Raw genomic sequence first — 23,941 nt, forward strand, 5'->3', positions numbered from 1 at the left:
TCCAACAATATAAGATAGAAATACAGTGACATGTAGCGTGGTACCTTGGAGTGTCTGGAGAAGTTAAAGAGCCACTTGACGAAGCGGGCGTAGTCTGTACTTCCCATGTGAGACGTCAGCATACCCACAGCCTGGGCTCCGTGATTTCGAAACTCGCTCTTCTCCACCATCTAGACATCCACACAAGCATTATGACACAGGTATATTAATGCAGTGAGCTAATGTCACAAGAAAATATTTTAGCAACCTGTAAATATCTTTGGATGCTAGTGCCTTTACAACTTCAACATAAACAGTTGATACAGCTGGGGTATATGATTTGGGGAGAAAATAGCAGCTGGGATAGAGATTCGAATCCAAATACCTCAACCGCTCCAATTGTTCTCTTTGGTCCCTCCCTGACACGCAAAGAACAGAGAATCGGAGCCTCGCTCTGATTGGTCAAAGTGTAAAACTTTGACCAATCAGAAATCATATACCCCAGTTTTAAATTAAACAGTAGAATATTATTTGGTTACACACTGTGAAGGCAAAACTGTTACAAACTAAACTCACAGAAAAAATCAGATAAAGAAGTTTGTTTTTCATTATCTCTAGAAATGTCAAGAATAAAGACGAATACTGCTAAATGCTATTGGAGCTGGTGGGGCATCTAGGTATTTTTGGCATACTGCAATTGACATGCATGTTTGGGACATCCTTATTCTTTTTCTGGCATACTAAATAGTATGGAAGTATGGGTATTGGAACACAGGGTCAATGTTATTTTCCCTGGAAAAGTAAAGGATAAATAAAATGCTGTGGTTTGTGCTGGAGGAATCACCTGGAAGCAGATATGCTGTAGAAGGATTTGCAGGAGAGGCGGAGCCACCTCCTTCAGCTCACCCACCAGATGACTGCAATCACAAACACATCAACCATGAACACATGAATACACCGTTCCTAACATGTCTGCAGTTTAACAAGCCAACCAATAGATCCTGATGCTAGCGTTAGTTCCAATCCAGTACACTCCATGCACCAACGATGTATTTTTTATTGATCTTATAGATTTGACATAAGTATGACTATGATAACTACTATCTATCCATTCATTTGTGACTTAGTCGATTCATTTTCAAGCACTTTCTTTTTCCCAACTATTGAAGAGATAAATGACAAGGTGAGCTACTGTATGTATTAGACAGGTTTAGGTTTGTTTTGATTGTTGTGTGATGTATTGTAGACTTTTGGTATGTTGTATGAATGCTTTATGTAAGATTATGTTTTTGATGTAGCACCTTTGATGTATGTTTTACGTTTGATGAGGTTGGTTGATGTCATCATGCTTTCGACAATGACTGTTGCAATAAATAATGTGATTGTTACAAATAACCGATAGATGTGTGGCTATCGTACCAAATCATATAATATTCAAATTTATACAAGCAATTCTACTGTTTGGTTGTGTGAAGAGAGCAACACCTGAGACACAAATAATAAACATAGTATTGCAAGGGCACAGTGCAGATACAAAGTGTAGAGATAAGGTGCACCATAGAAATATAAAGTAGAATGTAAAATAAAGTTAATTTAAATGTAGACGAAAATAGAATACTGTACAAAGGAAATAAATATAACTGTAGTGAAATAGGATATTGATTAATACACTGCTGTTTTACCAGACAAAATGGATGGCCTGGTTGCGTGTGGAGAGGATGGCCTGGCTCGGTGTGAGGAGGGTGGGCTTCCCTCTGTTGCCTTTAGTCATCATCAGGATCACATAGTGGAGCCGGTGGAAAACCCTGCGCAGGGACTGGACACATAGCAGATATAATTACAAACTTCTCTCTGGAACAAATGATCACAATATCTTCCCATTTTAAAAGCATTGGAGTGGTTTATTTCTGTTCACTTTTCACTAATAAAGATGTTGTCTAGTCAATCCCTGCGTCCAATCCCCATACTTCCCTACTATTTAGTATGCCAGAAAAAGTTTAGGATGTCCCAATACATGCACGTCAATTGTAGTATGCTGAAAATACATAAGTGGAGTATTTGTCTTTATTCTTGACATTTCTCGACATAATGAGAAAAAATCTTCCTTATCTGATTTTTTTTCTCTCCTGTGGCCCTAAAACTATTCTGTACTTTAGTATGTAGTGTAGTAAAAAGAAAAAGTATGTGATTTGGAACGCAGGGAATTTTCTTTCTTCTTAAGCCCAGTTCAGACCAAAACATGTCACCGTTCAGCTCATATACTTATTAAAGAAGTACTGTTTCTGAACATTCTGCTTCTAAATCACCAAGAAAAGCACTCAGCTGTCTGGTTGACTGCCACGTTGTTTTACCACCCTTACAGTTCAAAATGTTTTAAGTGATTTAAAAGTGCTATTTCTAACACTATCCACATCAATTTATTTCAGCTCTCCGCATTCCCACGCAGTTTCTGTCAGAAATGCATTGTTTAATTTCCACAGCTGTGTCTCGTGTTGAAATTGTATTGAATGGTTTTACAGATGCAGCCAGGGTTAATCTAAGAGGAAAACATTAGTCTGTTTTGTTATTATTTATCCCTCTGTTCTAGTCTAAGGGAGAATGCTGTTTTTTGTGATTTATAAAGAAAATGGGGGACATGGAACATATTTGTGAATGGAAATTATGAATTGTTGTAAAAAAGGAAATCGTTAGCCTCAAAGCATAATTGCCTAAACCATATTTACTCTACTCTACATCTACTCTATTCTACATCTACTCTACTCTACATCTACTTTTCGTTAGCCTAATAGCATAATTGCCTAAGTCATATTTTAAGGTTTATTGAGTAGGGTAAAGTAGAAGTAGAGTAGAGTAGATGTAGAATAGAGTAGAGTAAATATGATTTAGGCAATTATGTTATGAGGCTAACGAAATGCATGTTTTAGTTGCTGTGTGGTACCTCTCTCTGATCCCCATGTTTGGGCGAGCAGAGCAGCTGCAGGCCGTGGAAAGCCAGCTCAGGAACACTCCTCAGCTTGGTGGCATCTCTGTGTGGAGACAAGACACAACAGTCAGTCAGCTCCGGAGACAGACAGACAGACAGACAGACAGACAGACAGACAGACAGACAGACAGACAGACAGACAGACAGACAGACAGACAGACAGACAGACAGACAGACACAGGTAAGAGAACTCACTGTCCAGCAGCAAAGCTTAGCTCTCCAACCACCGGCTCAAGGTACAGCAGCTTACTGAAGATCTGTAAAGAATGAGGAAACACTTAAGGTGTATTATTCATGTAGTTGTCTCTTTTGTAACTGTTTTTAATATGTTTTTTAATTTTTTTATGTCATTTCATATGTCATCTATCCAAGGATTGTTTGGGGTGTGGGGTGGGTGGCGTTATAAATGTTTTGTGTGTTTGTTAAAAAAAGAAAAGGTTCAATAAAAATCATTCATGGAAAAAAAAAAGAATGAGGAAACACAGCTCATCTGAGAAACAACAGGGCAGCAGAGATTTGGATGATACCAATATAGTTGGAGAACAAAAAACCTGCTCTCATCATTGTAGTGCATTCTTTCATTTCACAACACAACAGGATTATATTATTATCATCATCATCATTATTGACTCGACGTCATTGTAAAAGAGGGTAACCCTCAATTGATCTTTCGAGAATAAATAAAGGAAAATGAAAAAATGAAAATTATTATTATTATTATTATTATTATTATTATTATTATTAATAAAAGTGTATTGTTTATTTATTAATCACAGAGTGGAATATGTTACTAATGTGGGGTAATAAACCGAAGTGTTATTTTAATCAATGTACATGTTTTTAAATGTAGCCTACTTTTAATGGGAAATGTACGTACTTTAGGAACACTGCAAGGGACAAACATTCCGCAATGCACGTCGCGGTATAATGCAAATACAATAATAAATTAATAATACGGCACGACCAGACGAGTCCATGGACACACGCATTACGAAAAAGTATGTTTGGGGCCAGTATGCTACACGAGCATAGCATAGCATAGCCTGCAAACTGGGAACGCAAAAACACTTCCACAGCGGTGATTTCAGAGAAATAGGAGGGTGTTCAAGTTCAGTTGGATGTTTCAGCAGTTTAAGGTTGAAATTGTAGCCTGGAAATCCAGACCTGCCGCTAGGCGCTGGCAAATTAAATGTGCTGCGCCTGTTGGTCTGGGCACTCTCCATTGAAGCTCATTAAATATGTCAAGAAATCCTGAGCTACATTTCAATTGGTTATCTGATATGGGCGGGCCAGAGCCCTATGTATGGTGCTCTGGGGCGTACGAAACCTGATGACGACAGTGCTCCTTCGAAGCTATGCGTCGAAGCCGTGATAGTAAACATCAAAGATGGCTGCGGATATGTTGTTTGAGTTTGAGACGGCTTTGGCCTCGACCCTTTACGACTTGAAAGGCACTCAAATCTTTCATTAGCAAGTAAGAGGAATGTTCTGTTTTGCCGACCGACCACGGCAAAAGTTTAATTTAACAGTCAACTCTATGTTCGCTAAACGACCTGGGCTTAATACTTCACCTTGTTCATTGCTCTGATTGGTCAAATGCAGTGGCATTTGAAATGCACGAGTAGGAGCCGCCCCTTGAGTTGGGAAGGTCTATTGATCGTGGCCAGACCCTCTATCGTTCTAGGTATGGGTCTGGATTTCCAGGCTATTGAAATTGACCATTCCACCTTAAATCTCCATGGAAAGCATTGAGTCAATAGTTACCTGTGTGCAGCTGCTGGCGCTCTGGGGTCTGTCCTTGAGTGGGAATGTCTGCAGGAGTCTGAGGAGGCTCTGGACCAAGAGAACCACACCATCTCTGATCTTCATCAGGTCCTGAGTAGAGAAATGAAGCTCCTCTTCCTCCTCCTCTTCCTCTTCCACTTCCATCTGAAGACAACAGCAACAGGCATGGTCACTTCCACACACAGCCTCAACTATATTCAATCTACCAAATGTCATTTTAATAATACAGCATTTTGTAACTGGCTATCAGTTTGAGACACGGAATAATGAACACAGCAGGTGAACACAGCTATCGCACAAGGAGCCGACTGAAACAGAGTGACAAATGAGTCTCTGATTTTGGACCACAGCAGATGAACAACAGCTAGGTGCATTAGACTACTCTACGCCAAATTTTGTGCCCGTGACAAGTGTGATTGTGTGATTAGTGGTGTGTGTAGGTTTGAATGATCGCTGATAATAGAATGAGAATCAACTTTATTGTCATTGCACATGTTACAGAGCAACGAAATGACTTTTCAGTTTACACCCCGCCAAGAAACATAGAAAGACAGTGACCAATAACATGGGGGGAAAGGAGAGTGTAACTGTAGGGTCGTCTAGCTGGGCCGCGCCCCTCATCATAGATGGAAAAAGGAAAACAAAAAGGGAAAAATTAAGGGAAAAAAGGCAATTCTCAAACTATGAGGACTTGCACATTGGGGATGGGGGAAGGGTCATAGGGAGGGGAGGTGTCATAGCTCAGACACTAATAGGAGTTTAATACCTCGTGATGATCCTTGCGCTGTGGTCTGGAGCGCTTGCCCTCGGCCTGGGAGCTCTTCAGGCCGTCCTTCTTGCGTTTCTTCCCGTTGTCCTGAGGCCAGCAGTGAGAGCTCAGGTCAGAGCATGTGTCCAGTAGAACCTCATGGAACACCTTGTTGGCAATGCTCCCTGGAAGAATGGACATGATGACGCTCTAAAAGGATGTTCTGGCTGCTTCTGTTTGAATACTGCTGTATGTCTCAAAATGCACAATATGTTCAAAGTGTAAAATCCAATCTGCTTTTCTAGTAGGCTTACAACATAGGAGTAAATTGATAACACTAAAACTCTCTGAAATGTATTTCATAAGCAACGTATACGACACAGTGGATGACTAATACACACATACTAGCTGATAAGTAAAACAAGGATATTAACAGTATGTTCTCCTTGTTTCAATAGTCCAAAGAAGAAAATAAAAAGATGAAACCGTATTGTGGCCCTTTCTTATGTGTCTAATGGGTTAGATGAACTGACCTGGGATCCCCAGCAGCAGCAGGTAGAGTGAGGCAGCGTGCAGAGCGCTCACTCTCCGCTTGACGTGGGCCGCTTTGGCCGTTGCTCCCTGGACAAAGAAGGAGAGCACAGCCACCAGGGACTTGACAGACACTCCGTTCTCCCCCAAAGTGGCCCAGATACTCTGCACAGTAACACAGGGGAGGAGGGAATAATAACACATCTACATCAAAGGTCATAGTAAACTTACTAGATAGGTTATCTACCTGTGAGGTCATCTCACTGCACTATACAAATCATTTAGTTGTTTGTTTGTTCATAAAAACTAAGCAAGCATCAGAAAAGAAACACTTTTCCATACACAATATATTTGTGGTGATGTCTATTTAATGTACAAAGTAAGCATGAATAGTCATATTTGGGGGAAAACAAAAAATATCAAAATAAAAAGGGAGGCATAGACTGAATTGTTGTGATTGTTAGACCCTTGATTTGAATAATAATATTAATTTAAAAAAAATGCAAATGATTGTTTTTAGCACACCTTTGGGCTGTTAAGCAGGAAATCCATCAGAAACTTAGATGGTGGAAGATTACCAACAAAAAAAAGTGACATATCATTTCCAGTTAAAGTTGAAGTTGAAGTGAGCGATATATTTAGGTTAATATAAGTATTAAATCGCTCTTTATTCATATAGTGATCACTTATATAGTGTGCGCGTTTCATACCTCCGATCTCTCAGTCAGCTGCTCTGCATGTAATCGGCAAATTAAATTGTTCGGGGATCCCGAAAGTGATATCCAATCAGAAGAAAGAACGCTACAAACCGGCACCCGTCTCACTGCCGGTGCACCCGCAGAACAATGTCTGTTTTGATGGTTTTTATCATGTTTTATAACACTTATGGATCTGAGATGATGCTAGATAACCTGCTGATTGAAGACCGCAGTGCATTAATGTGGCGACGTAGGGACGAGGGAGGGGACTGCTAACTGCAGTCACTGACAGGAAGTTAGCTAAACTGACCATTCCGCTTACAGCACCAGAGTAAAACATGCTAGGGGCGCACAGCTGCCTTTACAGCCGTATGTATGCTATATGGCAGACTGTGTGTGGTGTGTGTGTGTGTGTGTGTGTGTGTGTGTGTGTGTGTGTGTGTGTGTGTGTGTGTGTGTGTGTGTGTGTGTGTGTGTGTGTGTGTGTGTGTGTGTGTGTGTGTGTGTGTGTGTGTGTGTGTGTGTGTGTGTGTGTGTGTGTGTGTGTGTGTGTGTGTGTGTGTGTGTGTGTGTGTGTGTGTGTGTGTGTGTGTGTGTGTGTGTGTGTGTGTGTGTGTGTGTGTGTGTGTGTGTGTGTGTTGTGTGTGTGTTGTGTGTGTGTGTAGTTTTACCTGTGAGGCTCCATCTTTGCCAGCTGTCTGTTGGTCATTGGCGTGTGCCAGTAAACAATGGTACAGGGTTCTGAAGGCCTCAGCATCTCCACCGACTACCAGTTCTTCCTCTATGTTTTCATCCAGTGCTTTTCTCTCAGTGAACTCCGAGTCCCACACTGCATCCACCCAGGCTGAGAATCACAACAGTCATCACATTAACTCAAGTGAGAGACAGTATTCTGTGGGAAATGAAACAGCTGGCAAATGTTTGACCCCAAAAAAAAAGTCAGATTCCTACTATGAAGAATGCGTCCCTTAAAATGTTCAAACTGACATTTCTCAAACTCCAAGCCATGGTTGTCTCGTGATGACCACCAACCACACATTCCCCATGAAGGCTGTGTGCGGCTGGCCCTGGCTGAAACAGTCCCTGCATTCCAATACCCATACTTCCCTACTATTTAATACGCCAGAAAAAGAAATTGCAGTATGCTGAAAATACATAAGTGCCCCACTAACTCCAATAGGGGCGCGGCCCACGCTAGACGACTCTACAGTTACACTCTCTCCTGTCCACCTTGGCGGGGGGTGAACTGAAATAACATTTAGTTGTTCTGTAACGGTGCAATGACAAATAAAATCAATCTGAATCTGATAGCATTTTGGAGTATTTGTCTTTATTCTTGACATTTCTCGACATAATATAAAAAAAAAACTTCCTTATCTGAGTTTTTTTTTCTCTCCTGTGGCCCAAAAGCTATTCTGTACTTTAGTATGTAGTGTAGTAAAAAGAAAAAGTATGTGATTTGGAACGCAGGGAGTGTGAGGGGTGAACTACAGGGTCTACTAACAGACGCAAGTTACATTACTGCTTCAGAACTAAAACTAGATTTTTAACTTGTCCCGTTTAATCTGGCCAGTCGGAGCGTACTATACAATCCATTTGCCTGATGTTAAGGCAGCATGTCTCCTAAAAAATGGAATTCAGCGTCTTCTCTATTTGATGTGTTGCTGCTTTCTTTCTCATTCTTTTAGGCCTACTTCTTTTTCTCCTGATGAGGCTCTGACTGACAGACCCCCCACCCCCTCTGAGGGGAGAGTTCCACCTTCAGGAAAGGGCCAAGCCCAGACAGGAGATTGACCCTGCGTTACGAATCGCATTCTCTTTCTTTTTTCTATTCTACATACTACACTACACCCGACGATAAAAAGAATCTAGTTAGGATGCAGTAGGCCTACTATTGGGAAATACCTTTACTTATTTATTTCATCATAACATTGCGCCTTGATCTTGCCTCTTGCTTTTATATTCGTCGTATCCCCGTTTGTTTTCATATGGAGGTTCCGTTGATGTGACGTCACTTCAGGTTCGCACTGGATTATTGGTCAGAATCGCCCAAATAGGATGCTGTTTTCAACACTGAAGTTCTTGAATGTAGTAGACATCCGGGTCTTTTTAACCATCCTAAATCTGGCAACAAAAATCAGGACATACTAAATCTTTTTTCTGCCATACTAAATAGTAGAAAGTATGCGATTCGGAACACAGGGAATGAACAAGTTTTGGAATGATATTCACCTGTTTAAGTCAGGGTGGATTTGCCTGATGCAGAGAACATGGGGGGAGAACAGCTTGCAGAGGCCTCTAACATTTACCCGACACTTTTGTACAAACAAACGTCTAAAGGGGCTGGACAAGCATGACAAGGAAGTTGATTTGTGAGAACCCTGAAGATGTGTGAGTCTTGAGTAAGGATATTATGGATCAGAGAGGGCATCAGGCTTATTGTGAATGCAGAAATGAACATCATTAGTTGACCCAACAAAGAGAATTTACAGAAGGCATACTTTAATTAAAGCATGAAGAGCACAGAGTAAATGTTAAGATGTTTCATTTTCTCCTGCATACAGGACAAAATGAGGTCTCTAGCATCAAGAGGACAGAAATACCTCTGACAATTACCTTAGTACCAACCTAGCCCGGCACCGCCCGCCTACTACTTCTGCTCAATTTTCACTTCTGTACAAATGAAACTATCCCTGGCTGCGTTCCAAATCACATACTTTTTCTTTTTACTACACTACATACTAAAGTTTTTTTTCATTATGTTGAGAAATGAAACTATGCTATTGGAGTTAGTGGGGCATCTAGGTATTTTCAGCATACTACAATTGACATGCATGTATTGAGACATCCTAAATATTTTTCTGGCATACTAAATAGTAAGGAAGTATGGGTATTGGAACGCAGGGGAAGTACGATGGTCTGGTAGGACCGTAGGACAATGCTAGTACTAAACATGACGTGAAGGATGGTTAATAGTAGTAACAAATACACATTGGAATCTAAATCTATACAGGATTCATTCTAAAGAAAATTGTTATTTGCCTAAACGTAAGCCGTTACGTGGGACAATATTTAACTATTAAAAGAACACGACAAAATATAATTCAAAGGACGCTTATGATATTAGGAAGAGGATACTCATTTCTATGGTGTTGACTAACTATTCCTACCCTCCATGACTGCTGCTGATAGTTGATTTATTTATTATGCAAGTGGTCTGGTCACACAAGTAGACACGTCAGCTTATTGTGTTTAATTTTATATATAGAAAAAAAATAGGACGTGTGTGTGTTTAATGGTATGACAGAGAGGCTTCAATCTTTTGCCGAATTCTCCTTCGGCTCCCACAGATTCAGGTTTAAAGTCTCAAGTTTCGTTTTAACGATGTTTTTCTTCAAAATCGAACGGAATTTATTAATTTTAAAGGATAAATGAATGGGATTCACAGCGCTACTTTTGACAGGTCACGAATCCCGGGAAATACGTTAGCAGCCCACTTTACATACAGCCAGCCTGGAGGACTGCATTAACATATCCAAATTTATTGTTTTCAACAATAACATTAGAAATATCGTTTACATCGTTCACAATTTACAAATGGTTACCTTCTGGAATTGCATTTAACTTCAGAAAGTGCAGCGCAGATATCAAATCCATCTTGTTTTGGTCTTGAATCATCCCGCCCGAAACATCAAACTGCCACACATGCGCAGAGAAACTTCTAATTCTTCTTCGTCTTCTTTTTTTATTGCGGTACTCTTCGAGCTCTCACTACTGCCATCTTCTGACCTGGAGCAAGCTACGGTCTGTTAGGCTGAACCAGAACCAAACCTGCACCCTCCGGTCTGCGGAGAAGAAGGGTCCGGCTGTATGAAGGTATATGTGGTGCATAAGTCTTTAGCACATGTAACTGCAGATTTCGAATGCGTAAACTGAAGTCACAAATGTGTAACAGTAGATTTGAAGTCGTAAATATTTGTTTTGCATGTGTACTCCAAAGTCACAAATGTGTAACAGTAAATTTGAAGTCGTAAATATTTTTTCTACCATTGTGGACACAAAATAGGGGCTACGAGTTCACAAATCGTTGTTACGGGTGCACAGATCCTATCCTGTGCATCGCAACTTCAAAGAGTCATGCGATTGACACTTTTGCTACAATCATTGCAGCACAGTTGGTGCAAAACACATTTGCACACCCGTGTTTCATAATGTGAGAACATGCCCAAAATTTGTGCATTCGTAAACCCAAATGTGAACTAACGCATCAGAAGTTGCACATCTGTGAAAAATGTCCTCACAAATAAAATTATATCGAGCACAGCATTTTAATGAGCGAGCACAAATCCATCGATACAACTGCTCGAATCTGTTCCTACAAGTCTAAACTGAGGGTTTTCTCTGCTCGAATCTGCTCCTGCAAGTCTCAGCAGTGGGTTTTTTGCAGGTAGATTTGCACCACGTCCAGCTGCTATGTTTGGTGCAAAAGTATTTCGTACCTGTAGAACAGAGTTGTATCCGTAGAAGGTGGGCGGGACAACATTGTCGTATCATCCAATGAAAACGCCGGTTGGGACCTGTGACGTCAGCATTTAAACAGACTGAGGGAAAGCCTGTTTCCGTCGTCTCCCTTATATGTCCATGGCTGGTCCATGGTCGTCTCTTTTCACCAGAAAATGTAGGAAATGTAATAATAAGGGAATTGAATAAGAGGGAACTACAGCGGAGCCTTATGCCAGTAGTGAAAGTCATAAACAAGTTTACTTTAGCAGATATAAGGGCCAGCGTCGACGTCAGTTAACGTCTGCTGTGTGATTGGCACTGGTGTAACTGTTTAAACCTGCTGTTTTTCTCTTTAAAACCTTTACATTTTAATAAAAGTAGTTTTATTAAATAGAGAATGAATTTCCATTATATATTTTTTTAACCTTTATTTATACAGGTATATCCCATTGAGTCCGAAGACTCTTTTGCAAGGGAGACCTGTTCCCATTTACACGTTACCATTCACACACATTCATACACCGATAGCAGGTTAACTATCGACAATAGTTTATTGTCCCGCAGCCGCTGTCAAGGCTCCTGGCTGTTAAAACTATCTATGGTTAAAAGTTAAAACACACCACACGCAGGGGTTGAGGAGGACGTTGCAGGCATTGAGGACCAAAGTAAATAAAGTAGGCCTACATATCTTGCTGCAGAGTATTCAGCATGTATCTAAATCCAGAAATATGCTTATAAATCATACACTTAGTCTTCTAAATGTAGTAAGCTTAATTAATTTAAACGTGTGAATAGTGAAGTGAATAAGTAACCTACTCTACAAGGCAATAGAAAAGTATAGAGGACACATTAAAACTGAATTGGAATAATTGTTCCTCTATCTCACATTTTCCATGTGAAATTATCACTACTTGTATCACAAACTGATAATTAGATGATCAGGTTTAACTGTGTGCTTATCCCCAGACAGTTCTGCTATACACCTTACCTCATGTGACGTGTCCAGAAGAACAGGGTACAAAGCTTCATATAACCTCATTTCAGTGATTACTTTAATTAATCACAATCACAAAGTGTCACACCATAACATTTTATGCAGTTTAGAACATGTTAATTCAGATCACGTGCTGCATTAATAAGTAGGTCTGCATGCTGCTAAAGCAAGACTAATAAATGCCCTATATCAATTATATTTATGATTTGCAGTTATCACATCAAAGCACAATCAGTACAAATGTATAGTAAAAGCTTACCCCACAAACAAATCACAAGATTTGGACTTTTTAAAATATTTGTGGATTTACATACGGTCAAAATGAAAAATACAAATCAACCAGTTTAAAACTATAATGCACTCACAATTGCATACCTCCAAGTAAAGTTTTGTATGGCATTATTTTATTAAGAGAAAATGAACAAAATACCCAAAATGCTCTGGCATGTGCCGGAACAAGACTTTATAAAACAAAACATAAAACTAGTAACTTAGTCCTTGGTCTGTAGCCCAACTGTTTACCATATTTAATCAAAATCTCCCCTACCTTTTTAATATGTCAAACAAATAAACATGACTGAGTATGTCACCTCATTTACTGCAATCAATATGATTATGAATTGAGTATGATCTGACTTTGTCTAGATTTATAATAATCACAATCTAAAAATTGAAAACAAATTGTGTGTAGAGTGTAGAGTCAGACTGATGTGCTGTGACTGCCAGGTGAGTTCCACGCTGCTCCATCTTCGGAGATCTTCTCAAGGCAGCAGGAGCAGTGAAGTCTTCAGTTATCTGGAGTGTCCTTCCCTCAGCAATGCATACACTGGGGACGGAAACAATTGTTAGATCCCATTAGTGATGTTATAGTAAACACATGACGGATAATAGTTAGGACTGACTGTAGCTGCTCACTGTACAATGGCTTCTCCCTGACAGGGTGGAAATCCCAGACACTTGTGCAGGCCTTGTGCAGGACAGCCAAGATGAGTCTGTGGAAAAGCAGATTGTGCCATTCAGATGTTAAGATAATGTCACAAAGCTAAAAACTAATCAATATAGTTTATTATAACAGCCCTGCAATTCATTCTCTTCGTGGGGGGTATCTTGTCATTAGTGACTTTTAAAATTAGTTGTAAATGTTTTTTTTCAGGCTGGAAAAACAGATATAAAATATGATTTAAACACGATGGAGCTGCACAATTAAAAAAAAATCCTTTGCATAATGGGACGCTTGTCTACCTGTTTTTATTCAGAAACAGCAACATGATGTTGAGACGGGCTGAGCAGAATGGTATACTGCTCACATGTGTTTATTTGGATCTTCATAGCCACTATTAAGACAGAAAACGCTCTATATGAGGTCGACACATGCTAACATTACATCCTGATGTAAAACTAGTAGGCTATGTATGAAGGTGCCGATGTCCCAGAAAAGCAGACATACAGACACGCTGATTATTATTATAGCAACAAGACTCCAGTATTCAGCTGACTCATATTTCCCTGGCTAGCGCCGGGATTATTTTAACTGATTAACGGAAGGATTCATTGGTCAGCCTTCTTATTTTACGTTAACAGTTAATTATTAACATCCTTAGAAGTGACCAAATGCCTTAAAAAACGGTACATCCTTTAAAAGAATATGCTAACGAACATTAGCTGTTATACCCATTATGACTTGTTAGCTAGTGGTTAGCTATGCTGCCTGCAATACATTATAACCACACGTTGCTTCTCATCATTGAACGTATTATACCGACCAACTTTGAAGTTTAAAAACATAAGAAAACCAGACTTACAGTTCATAGTTTCCGTGGGATGGCTCCGTGTCCTGTAGGCTCTAGCTAAACCCTAGGTCTGTGTCCGACCGTGTGTCCGTGACCGTCAGTCCAGACACTGCTGCGGCTCCGGACAGAGATTGTGAAGCAGCTCAATTGTTTATTAAACGACCGCAGGTCCTGGTGTTTAATGGGTATCCCCTCCTCAACGTCACCGTGTCACATAATAAGCCTCCTGTCCTGTCTAAAATGATCGGGAAACCACCTCAAAGCTAGCTAACGCGGCTTATTTACTGTTACAGACACCTTGGACTACTTTTCCTCAAAGGCTGGAGTACATATAATGTAATTCTCCATTACTTAAAAAATGCAATGTAAAACTACAGAAAAAGAGTTCAATTCACTACTACCTACTACTTCGCATTAGTTTGATAGTTGTTGTTGCTCATTTAGTCATTTCCTACAATTTCTGGTGAAAAGGGACGAAGGAAAAAGGCTTTTCCTCCGTTTGTTCACATGCTGACGTCACGGGTCCCAACCGGCGCTTTCATTGGATGATGCGACAATGTTGTCCCGCCCACCTTCTACGGATACAAATCTGTTCTACGCATACGAAACACTTTTGCACCACATTTACCACCTGGGCGTGGTGCAAATCTACCTGCAAAAAAACCCACAGCCGAGACTTGCAGGAGCAGATTCGAGCAGAGAAAACCCTCAGCTGAGACTTGTAGGAACAGATTTGAGCAGTTGTATCATCGATTTGTGCTCGCTCATTAAAATGCTGTGCTCGATATCATTTTATTTGAGAGGACATTTTTCACAGATGTGCAACTTCTGATGCGTTAGTTCACATTTGGGTTTACGAATGCACAAATTGGGGGCATGTTCTCACATTATAAAACACGGGTGTGCAAATGTGTTTTGCACCAACTGTGCTGCAATGATTGTAGCAAAAGTGTCAAGCGCATGACTCTTTGAAGTTGCGATGCACAGGATAGGATTTTTGCACCCGTAACAACGATTTGTGAACTCGTAGCCCCTATTTTGTGTCCACAATGGTAGAAAAATATTTACGACTTCAAATTTACTGTTACACATTTGTGACTTTGGAGTACACATGCAAAACAAATATTTACGACTTCAAATCTACTGTTACACATTTGTGACTTCAGTTTACGCATTCGAAATCTGCAGTTACATGGGCTAAAGACTTATGCACCACATATACCTTCATACGGCTGCGGCCCCCACCCAGATGCACTCTCTCCGCCGAATGTTGTTTTAAATCTGTTGGACGGTTTTCCTCTGCAGTTCTTCACAAAGTAGTGGTGAACCTCACCCTATTGCTTGCTTGAAGACTGAACCTTTACGGGATGCCCATTTTTATCACCTTATTTGTAGCCTATGTGAGTATTGATCCAAACAGGTATTTTTTTTAACATTCTACAGCTTTCCCAATCTTTAAATGCTTCTGTCCCAACTTTTTTGAAACGGGTTGCAATTTTTAATTTATATATTTGTGTATATTTACAAAAACTATAAAGTGTATCAGTTTAAACAAATACATATGATGTGTTTGTACTGTTATTTATTGAATACATGTCGAAAAGGATTAGGAAATGATCACATTCTGTTTTATTAACATTGTACATAACATCCCAACTTTTTCGGAATTGGGCTTGTAGGCCTAAGGACAACTCTGAGTTGGCTACACACTTATACAAAATCAATCATATGTTTACTGTAGGCCTAGGCTAGTATTTCAGAGAAATGTATTATTTCATTTTCATTTAGAAATGACTTGATGTCTGAAGCTTTGGGTAGGCCAATGTAAAAGCACATTAGCCTATGTCTATCAGTTCTGACAATGTGTTCTATAAATGTGTTAGGGAGAACACTGACACACTTACACAGATTCAAGCATGATTAGGCCTACTGTTCTTTTGTCAGAGATTTTCAAAGTTAATGTTTTCTAATTTTTACTTCACAAAATTCCTTAAAATATCAAACCTGGATTGCATTAAAATAGCATTTGACTTTGAATTATATTGGCTGACATTTGTATCCTAAATCAAGCCTTTTTCCCTCCCCATAGTAGGGTAAAGTCTCACTGTGAATTGTTATGCCTTAAAACCACAACGCTTCACCACAACGCTTCATAAGGTTTGACAATGAGTCATACACTTGTGTTAGAGACAACCTGACTTATGTTATGTGCCAGCCAGGCTGAGGAAAGGTTGTTGGTGTGTTGTGTGCTTTCTTTTCTTATGCTTTTTCTTTTTTCCATCCATGCCTTATCTCCACAACGATGTTTCCCATATTTATAATATCTATATATTTATTTTATATATATGTAGTCATTTACAATATAGGGGAGAGTGGCCTGAGTTGTGCTGGTGGGGAAGTTGTGCCACCCCTTGTTTCTAGAAAACCATAGAAGAAATTGGAAATGTGACCATATATTTAAGAAGAGCCATCCATTTAACTCATCCTGTAAAGAAGGGAGAAACATGGAATAAGATATAAGCACATTTAAGCTCAGAAAACTGTTTTTTGCCTTTCAAAGTAAAATGTCCATGATCAAGGTTTTTTGGTTATTGTGTCTGAACAATTATAGACACGTTTGAAAACATTTGACACATGTTTAAGTGCTTAAGTACACTTTGTGTCTATATGTTGGGGTGATTTGTGGCAAAGGGCCTGGGGTGAGTTATAAGTAAGTAAGTAAAATGTATTTATAAAAGCATATTTATAACAGTTTGCACTGTCCAAAGTGCTGTACATAGTGCATTCAGTAGGTAAAAAATTAAGGTAAAATAACAATAACCCAAATAAAAGACATAAAGCCCATACATCCACATATAGACAAAGATAGTAGTGCAGAGGTAAGATAGTTCATGGGGAGGAAAAAACTGGGTGTACAGATGGGTTTTGAGCCTTGATTTAAAGGCAGAAATGGAGGTGGAATCGCATATACCAGGTGGCAGTTGGTTCTACAAGGGCGGAGCAGCTAGTGCAAAGTACATTTCTGAGAGTTGTGCCATTGGCATGGCTGTATACGCTGGTCACCAAAATAAAGTGATTGTCTACAGTAGCTCAAAAGAGACTGACATCTCCATTCCACTTAACGACACCACTGATGAGAGTTCAGATGGCCAGAAAGATGATGATGGTGACTTTGTCATTGTGAGCTTTGCACGTAAAACCATTAGATCTGCTAGGCCTTGTTTAAGAAAATTGTCTTTCAGTCTTTGTAAAATATTTACTTTATTTACTTTAAATAAACCTTAAATAAGTAATTGTCTAATGGATTTGTCTTGCATTACAGTTTATGAGATATATATCAATGGCACAAATTACCCCATGGTATTCTCTCCAACGGCACACCTTACACCACACCGGGGGGCAAGTTGTGTCACAAGACAACTTTTTTTTCGCAAGCTATATTTCTTAAAGAGTTTATTCCAGATCCAAAGTTTTTATTGCCAGGGACGCACAACACCCTGAAATATATGTACATATTTTGAGCGTGTAGAAAGTGTGTCTGTTTTATTTTTTTATTTTTTCTTAGATAGTAAATAATATGGATATAGCATCCGGGCTGACCTCAGTTATTCACACGGCATCCAATAATCCTGGTTTGTGCGCGTCCCCATTTTGTGAGATTTTTACTCCGCCTCACGTCGGGAAAAAATAAATAAAAATGAAAATGGAAATGGATTGGCCACACACTCAGAAGAAAACACAAATCAATTACAAAACAGGCCCTAATGTGGAACCCACAAGGCAGGAGAAAGAGGGGAAGACCTGCCAGTTATAAGCAGCAAAATGACAAGGGGGAGGATTTAGAAATCACAATCAAAAAGACACTGAGCTAGCAGTCCTGAAATGAAAAACTGATCTGCACATTCACCCTGCATTCCGAATCGCATACTCTTTCTTTTTTCTATTCTACATACTTTTTTTAAACCTTTATTTATACAGGTATATCCCATTGAGACCTGTTTTCCTTTCCCACGTTACCATTCACATACACATTCATACACCGATAGCAGGCTAACTATCGACATTCACAGGAGGCAAGGTGGGTGAAGTGTCTTGCCCAAGGACACAACAATTATGACACAGGTGGCAGGGCGGGGATCGAACCTCCAACCCTTTGATCATCGGCCGACCCGCTCTACCAACTGAGCCACAGTCGCCCCAACTACAATGTATATTGATACTTTGAATACTTTGAATATACAAATATAAAAATAATCTAATTAGGATGCAGTATGCTACAATTGGGACATACTTTTATTTATTTATTTCATCATAACATCGCGCCTTGATCTTGCCTCATGCTTTTGTATCCGTCGCATCCCGCTTGTTTTCATATGGAGGCTCCGTTGATGTGACGTCACTTCACGTACGCACTGGATTATGGGTCAGAATCGCCCAAATAGGATGCTTTTTTCAACACTAAAAATCTTGGCCGGATGACATCCGGGTACTTCTAACCATCCTAAATCTGGCCACAATAATTGGGACATCCCAAATATTTTTTCTACCATACTAAATAGTAGAAAGTATGCGATTCGGAACGCAGGGTGAGTCATGTTGTGGGGGATACCATCGTGGGAGAAGCAGCCCAGGCAGAGTTTACCATCAGGGGGGATGGGACGAGGAACGAGGGACCACCCTGGATGTGAGAACGTATTTATATTTTTTTTGCTTTTTATCTGCATCATATGAACAATCAAAGCTTCTACTGACAATAGCTACAGCGGATGCTGGAGATACCAAAACATTGACAGACCTAATTATTGCAGAGTATACAAAAGCTGGACTTGACACTTCAAAATATTAAGTCATGTGTTGGAGGGCACCTTAGTAATGGCTGGGAAGCATGGAGGGGTGCAAAGGTGTTGCAAGAGAAACTGGAAAGACAACCCCCCCATATGTGCTTAAATCACCAAATCCAGCTAGTAGTAATGCATTGGCAGCAGAGAAAGTAATCACTGATTTCTTTGAGGTATGTTATTGCCTGTACTAATTCTTCAGAAAAGCCACTATTGCCGCACGGTAGAAAGGTGAGGGGCTAAAACCACTTCTTGATCAAAGGTGAACGGGACATTTACCCATATTTAGATCCCTGTCAACCACTAAAACCCAGATTTGTTCCCTGAAATTCTTAAATAGCTTAAAAGCTAAAACGATTTTTTTTTTCTATTTGGTAGGCTACTGCTTGCATGACAACATAATATACCATGAGTTAAAGAGGCCTAATAGTGGGCACCATGAAACCCTAATTACATATTGATGGTAAACTCCTGACAAATAATTATGCCTAGTTTCAACGAGTGGATTGTCTCGGCTCGGTGCGTCTCAGTCCGCTTATATTAGTGTTTCCATTGCCAAAAGTTGGGTAGGGTCCAAAATAAGCGAGCATATTTTCAGTAGGTCACTCCTCCGTTGGGTTACCAAGCCTGGTTTCAGCAGAGCGGCTCAGTGAAAAGAGTCTTGTGTTTAGCGAGAAATGTCGGAAATTGTCTGGTGATTTTCCTCTTCATTAAATGAACCAGTGGGCTACAGTGTTTCCCGCTGCTACCATGTCACCGTAGATTCTTTGCCTGCTCTTCAAAAGTTGCAGACATAGTGTGCGTGATTGTAAGTGTCTCAGGTTTCACAGAGTTTTTAAAAAGTTCACAGAAAGTTCTACAATCCGGGTAAGGATAAAGAGAGAAGGGGTTGGACATTCCCGGTTGCTGACGGTCGGCTCATCACGCCCATTTCTTTCTCCATGGCTTCCAGGTCGTGTTCCTGGCTGTACGTGGCCCACTTGTTGAGCCTGCTGTACAGAGGCAGTCCGTCCTTCTCCCTGTAGAGGTAGACACCGGTCACTCGGTTCCATTCGGTGCTACAGATGGGGCTGGCGCTCTCATGCTCGGCCAGCTGCTCCTTCTCCTCCTTGTCCAGTGCCACGAAGCCAAAGAAGCTCTTGATGTTCTCAGCGGCCAGGAGGCGGGCGTGGACGGAGGCCGTGCGCTGGAACAGGCTCTTCTCATTGGAGCGGTACTGGGACCAGTAGTCCTCCTGCTGGTAGCCCAGAGGAGAGCAGCAGCGCTTCACACACAGCATCAGGAACACCAACACAGCCACTCCAGCCACCAGCAGCCAGCCTATGAGCTGAAGAGAACACACAGGCTTAGAAGGTGGAGCATACAGTCACTAAAGAAACGCTTGTTGATATTATTGAAGTATGAGCATGTATACTCATACTTCAATAATGGGGGGGGGGGGGGGGGTAAGTGGGTGTTGGAGAAGTAAAGCTTGGCTTGGGAGAGCCGTGTTTGTGTTTGAATGCATTTTGTGTTTTGTACTCTGTATATTTGTGTTAAGGAACCCGCTCGGAAATGAGATGATTCATCCTACTGAGCGAGTACGCCAGCGCTGTGATCGCTAATGGTCCAAGATTATGTTTCGATGACGTCTAGTAGAGGTATTTTTTAATATGGCGTTCGCAAAGTTTTGGTTGGTCAGGTTGGTCACGATAATCCCGCCCCTTGACGTATAGCGGTTCACAGTTCCAGACCAGCTCAGAGTTAGTGGCGCTCTTTGGAGCAGTTTGTTAGGCAGGGAACCGGTTCTCTTGTGGTGGAAAACCAAATAACTGGTTCCCGATTGGGCACCGGCTTCGAACCGTCCTGAAAATGTCAGCATGCGCACGCAAATATATATATCAAAGCAAAAGTATATACGCCCATCAGTAGCTAAGTCTATGTCGATAGCATTGTTGCTAGCTACGGACGGTGGGTGAGCATTTCAACAGCCACATCAGGACAATTTAAAAGTCTGTCTATATACACTCACCGGTCACTTTATTAGGTACAGCGGTTCATTTTCTTGGTAACACATATAACTAATCAGCCAATCCATATACGGATTATGAGATAAAAGAGGCCCCCACTCCTCCCTATTCAGTCAGGTACACTGACTTTTCCACACAGATACATACAATTAATGGCAAAAACATAGTAAGGAAGTCAGTGTTTCCCACACGATTTTGGGATACTGTACCCTGTACCTTGTTGTGTGGTCCGGGGGCATGTCCCCTGGAAGAAAATTGTACCTTTTTAAAGTAAAATGCATCAATCTGGTGCACTTTGAGAGGACATTTTAGAGGCTATATCAAATCCTAAAATGCAGAAGGAACATTATTTTTCAGATTTTTCTTAAATAGGCAGCACTCTTTACTCTGCTACTGTAAAGCCAGTACAGTAGATTGGTCTGCAGACCCATCTTATATGATGGAGGGGCCCATTTCAACAGATAAAGGGTGGATAGCTACTTTTTATGAACAGTATAGAATTTACACATATAAAGATTATTTCTGTATGTGTGAGGGGGCCTTCAAGGCCCCTCATGAAGCCCCTTAGACAGAGCTACTAATGCTGTTGTTTTTAACTTGCTTTTGTATTTCTCCCTACTAGTTGAGGGGCCCATGATGATTTCTATCTTGTTACATTTAAATGAGTATCCTTATATGACATGAGTGACTGAGCTCTTTGACTATGCAACATGTAAAGTTACTATCAGTATCTCTGGCTAAGGACCCCCTGAGCCCTTGGGCCCCTGGGCCTGTGCCCGGTGTGCCCGTGCAGTAATCCACCCCTGAGCCAATCACCTGGCAGAAACTCAATGCATTTAGGCATGTAGACCTGGACGGGACAACTTACTGTAGTTAAAACTGAGAAACAGAATGGGGAAGAAAGGGGGTTTAAGTGACTTTGAACATGGCAATGTTGAAGGTGCCAGGAGGGCTGGTCTGAGTATTTCAGAAACTGCTGATCTACTGGGATTTTCATGCACAACCGTCTCTAGGGTTTACAGAGAATGGTCCGAAAAAGAAAAAATACTCAGTGAGCGGCATTTGTGCAGACGTAACATGCCTTGTTGAAGTCAGAGGTCAGTGGAGGATGGGCATACTGGTTCGAGATGATAGAAAGGCAACAGTAACTCAAATAACCTCTTGTTACAACCACCAGGGTATGCAGAATACCATCTCTGAACGCAAAACACGACCAACCTTGAAGCAGATGGGCTACAGCAACAGAAGACCCCACCGGGTGCCACTCCTGTCAGCTAAAAACAGGAAACTGAGGCTACAATTCTCACAGGATCACCAATATTGGACAATAGAAGATTGAAAACTCATGCCTGGTCTGATGGGTCTCGATTTCAGTTGCGACATTCAGATGGCAGGTTCAGAATTTGGCGTAAACAACATGAAAGTATGGATCCATCCTGCCGTGCACCGTCAACCATGCCATCCCATTCTGATGCTCGGTTTGACTTCAGTACATTGTCTTGACCACGTCTAAATGCCTAAATGCATTAAATTGCTGCCATGTGATTGGCTGATTAGCTTTTTGTTTTTATAAGCAACTGAACAGGTGTATATATCAAAAATAAACCAAAAGGATCAAAGGATGTCATAACAGCAGGGTTTGGAAAAAATTAAGCAATCTAAATAATCTTATTCATCATTAATGGTCAGTACACTTGACTACAGTGTCAAAAAGACAGATGCATCTCTCCATGTCTGAGGTAATAAAACTGCTTTGTGACAATAAAAACAAATCTAAATATGACTATGTATATTTCTATGTGTACACATCTTTAATAACTATACTAAGACCCATGTTTATCCAAAACACACAAAGAGATTACCATTAATTGGTAAGACTTTACAATAAGGGCGCATTAATTAACTGTTACGTTTATTCTATTAACAGTTAGTTAATGCTAAGTTAACGCTTTTAACAGTCAGTTAATGCGTATTAAGCTAATGTTTAGATAAACATTGATTAGCATAACGGTTAGTTAATGCTTATTAAGCGGTTATTAACGGTTAGTAAATGCTTATTAAGTATTAGTTTATTAAAGTGTGTCACAAAATAATTTCTGCAAAAAATTAAAATAAAGTGCTCTGCTACCTGAGATTCAAACTTCAGTCTTCGCTCGATCTCAGCCCAGAAGCCTTGCAGCTCTGTTGGAAGACTTCCTTGACACGGAAACCTTGCCATTACCTCCGGCCCCTGGTGTGAGGGGAAGCCGTCCAGGGTCCCTGGCTCCACAAACTCACTGAGGGCACACATGTAGGCTTCTCCCCGCAGCAGAGAGATGACCGCCCACGTCAGCGGAGCCACCACGGCCCGACCGATAATGTTCCCCAGCAGGGCAAAGGCTGCAGCTCCAGACAGCTTCCGGCACTGTCTAAGACGACACTCGAACACCAGGTCCCAGCTGCTCTTGTTCATCATTACTCCTACCAGGAACAATACCAGCGCTGGAACGCCGATGGCAGCCAGGCCGTAGTAATAGTTTCTCCCCTGGGAACATGGACACTCGAAGGCAAAGACGTTGTATGCGGTCTGGCTGGCCACAGTGCCCAGAGCGATCAGACCATTGAAGATCATCACATCTTTGCTCTTGAAGAAAAGGGACAAAAAGTTAAAGTTCTCTCTGACGAGTAGAGCGGCCGCCATTGTTGTGAAGATGTAGTAGAGTCTTTTCTGAGAAGGACACTGGAAGACCTGTGAGTTTGTTTTAAACTTTACAGCAACGGTAGGCTGCAGCGAGAGAGAGAGAGAGAGAGAGAGAGAGAGAGAGAGAGAGAGAGAAAGAAAAGATTGAGTTTCCTTTTTATTAAATAAGTGTCACACTCAAGCTCATGCTTATGGCGTCAATGGAAAAGAAACTAGAGACCTTCAAAGAGCCCCAGTGGAATGCATTCATGCAATCATAGAGTTTGGCAGTGTCCCGAGGCGGGACAAGCGACTCACCCTTTAGAGTCCATTATTCTTAACACCCAGTGCAGTCACATCTCAGGAAAGATTTAGAGAAATATGTGGAGGTCAAAACATGAAAATATCAACTTCATACATGTAT

The 23,941-nt window shown here is 40.8% G+C and overlaps 2 protein-coding genes and 1 long non-coding RNA gene across 3 annotated transcripts in view; all 3 read right to left on the reverse strand.

The window, feature by feature from the left end:
- ncapd3 (non-SMC condensin II complex, subunit D3) overlaps nucleotides 1–10,415 on the reverse strand; it is a 56,809-nt gene extending 46,394 nt beyond the window's left edge. The window contains exons 1-10 of the mRNA XM_080036686.1: nucleotides 10,330–10,415; nucleotides 7,396–7,568; nucleotides 6,029–6,191; nucleotides 5,514–5,680; nucleotides 4,727–4,891; nucleotides 3,158–3,219; nucleotides 2,918–3,005; nucleotides 1,662–1,795; nucleotides 824–896; nucleotides 45–170 (exon numbers count right to left, since the gene is read on the reverse strand). Of these exons, the coding sequence (XP_079892812.1) occupies nucleotides 45–170; nucleotides 824–896; nucleotides 1,662–1,795; nucleotides 2,918–3,005; nucleotides 3,158–3,219; nucleotides 4,727–4,891; nucleotides 5,514–5,680; nucleotides 6,029–6,191; nucleotides 7,396–7,568; nucleotides 10,330–10,402 (1,224 nt within the window). The 5' untranslated portion in view covers nucleotides 10,403–10,415. The remainder of the gene's footprint in view (nucleotides 1–44; nucleotides 171–823; nucleotides 897–1,661; nucleotides 1,796–2,917; nucleotides 3,006–3,157; nucleotides 3,220–4,726; nucleotides 4,892–5,513; nucleotides 5,681–6,028; nucleotides 6,192–7,395; nucleotides 7,569–10,329) is intronic.
- Nucleotides 10,416–12,630: 2,215 nt separating this feature from the next.
- On the reverse strand, nucleotides 12,631–14,468 carry LOC307257403. The gene is made up of 3 exons (XR_013845093.1): nucleotides 14,024–14,468; nucleotides 13,137–13,213; nucleotides 12,631–13,047 (listed from the first exon to the last, which is right to left on the reverse strand). It is a non-coding gene; the product is annotated as an uncharacterized lncRNA (long non-coding RNA).
- Nucleotides 14,469–19,582: 5,114 nt separating this feature from the next.
- LOC307257396 (calcium homeostasis modulator protein 2-like) lies at nucleotides 19,583–23,538 on the reverse strand (the record flags this gene model as incomplete). Its single annotated transcript, XM_080036623.1, has 2 exons — nucleotides 19,583–20,176; nucleotides 22,987–23,538. 2 exons carry the CDS (start codon nucleotides 23,536–23,538, stop codon nucleotides 19,706–19,708), a joined length of 1,023 nt encoding a protein of 340 aa, XP_079892749.1. The 3' UTR covers nucleotides 19,583–19,705.
- Between the last annotated feature and the right edge of the window lie 403 nt (nucleotides 23,539–23,941).

The sequence above is a fragment of the Ammodytes marinus genome (assembly GCF_949987685.1).
Source record: "Ammodytes marinus genome assembly, chromosome: 11".
In the NCBI taxonomy this organism is placed as follows: Eukaryota; Metazoa; Chordata; class Actinopteri; order Uranoscopiformes; family Ammodytidae; genus Ammodytes; species Ammodytes marinus.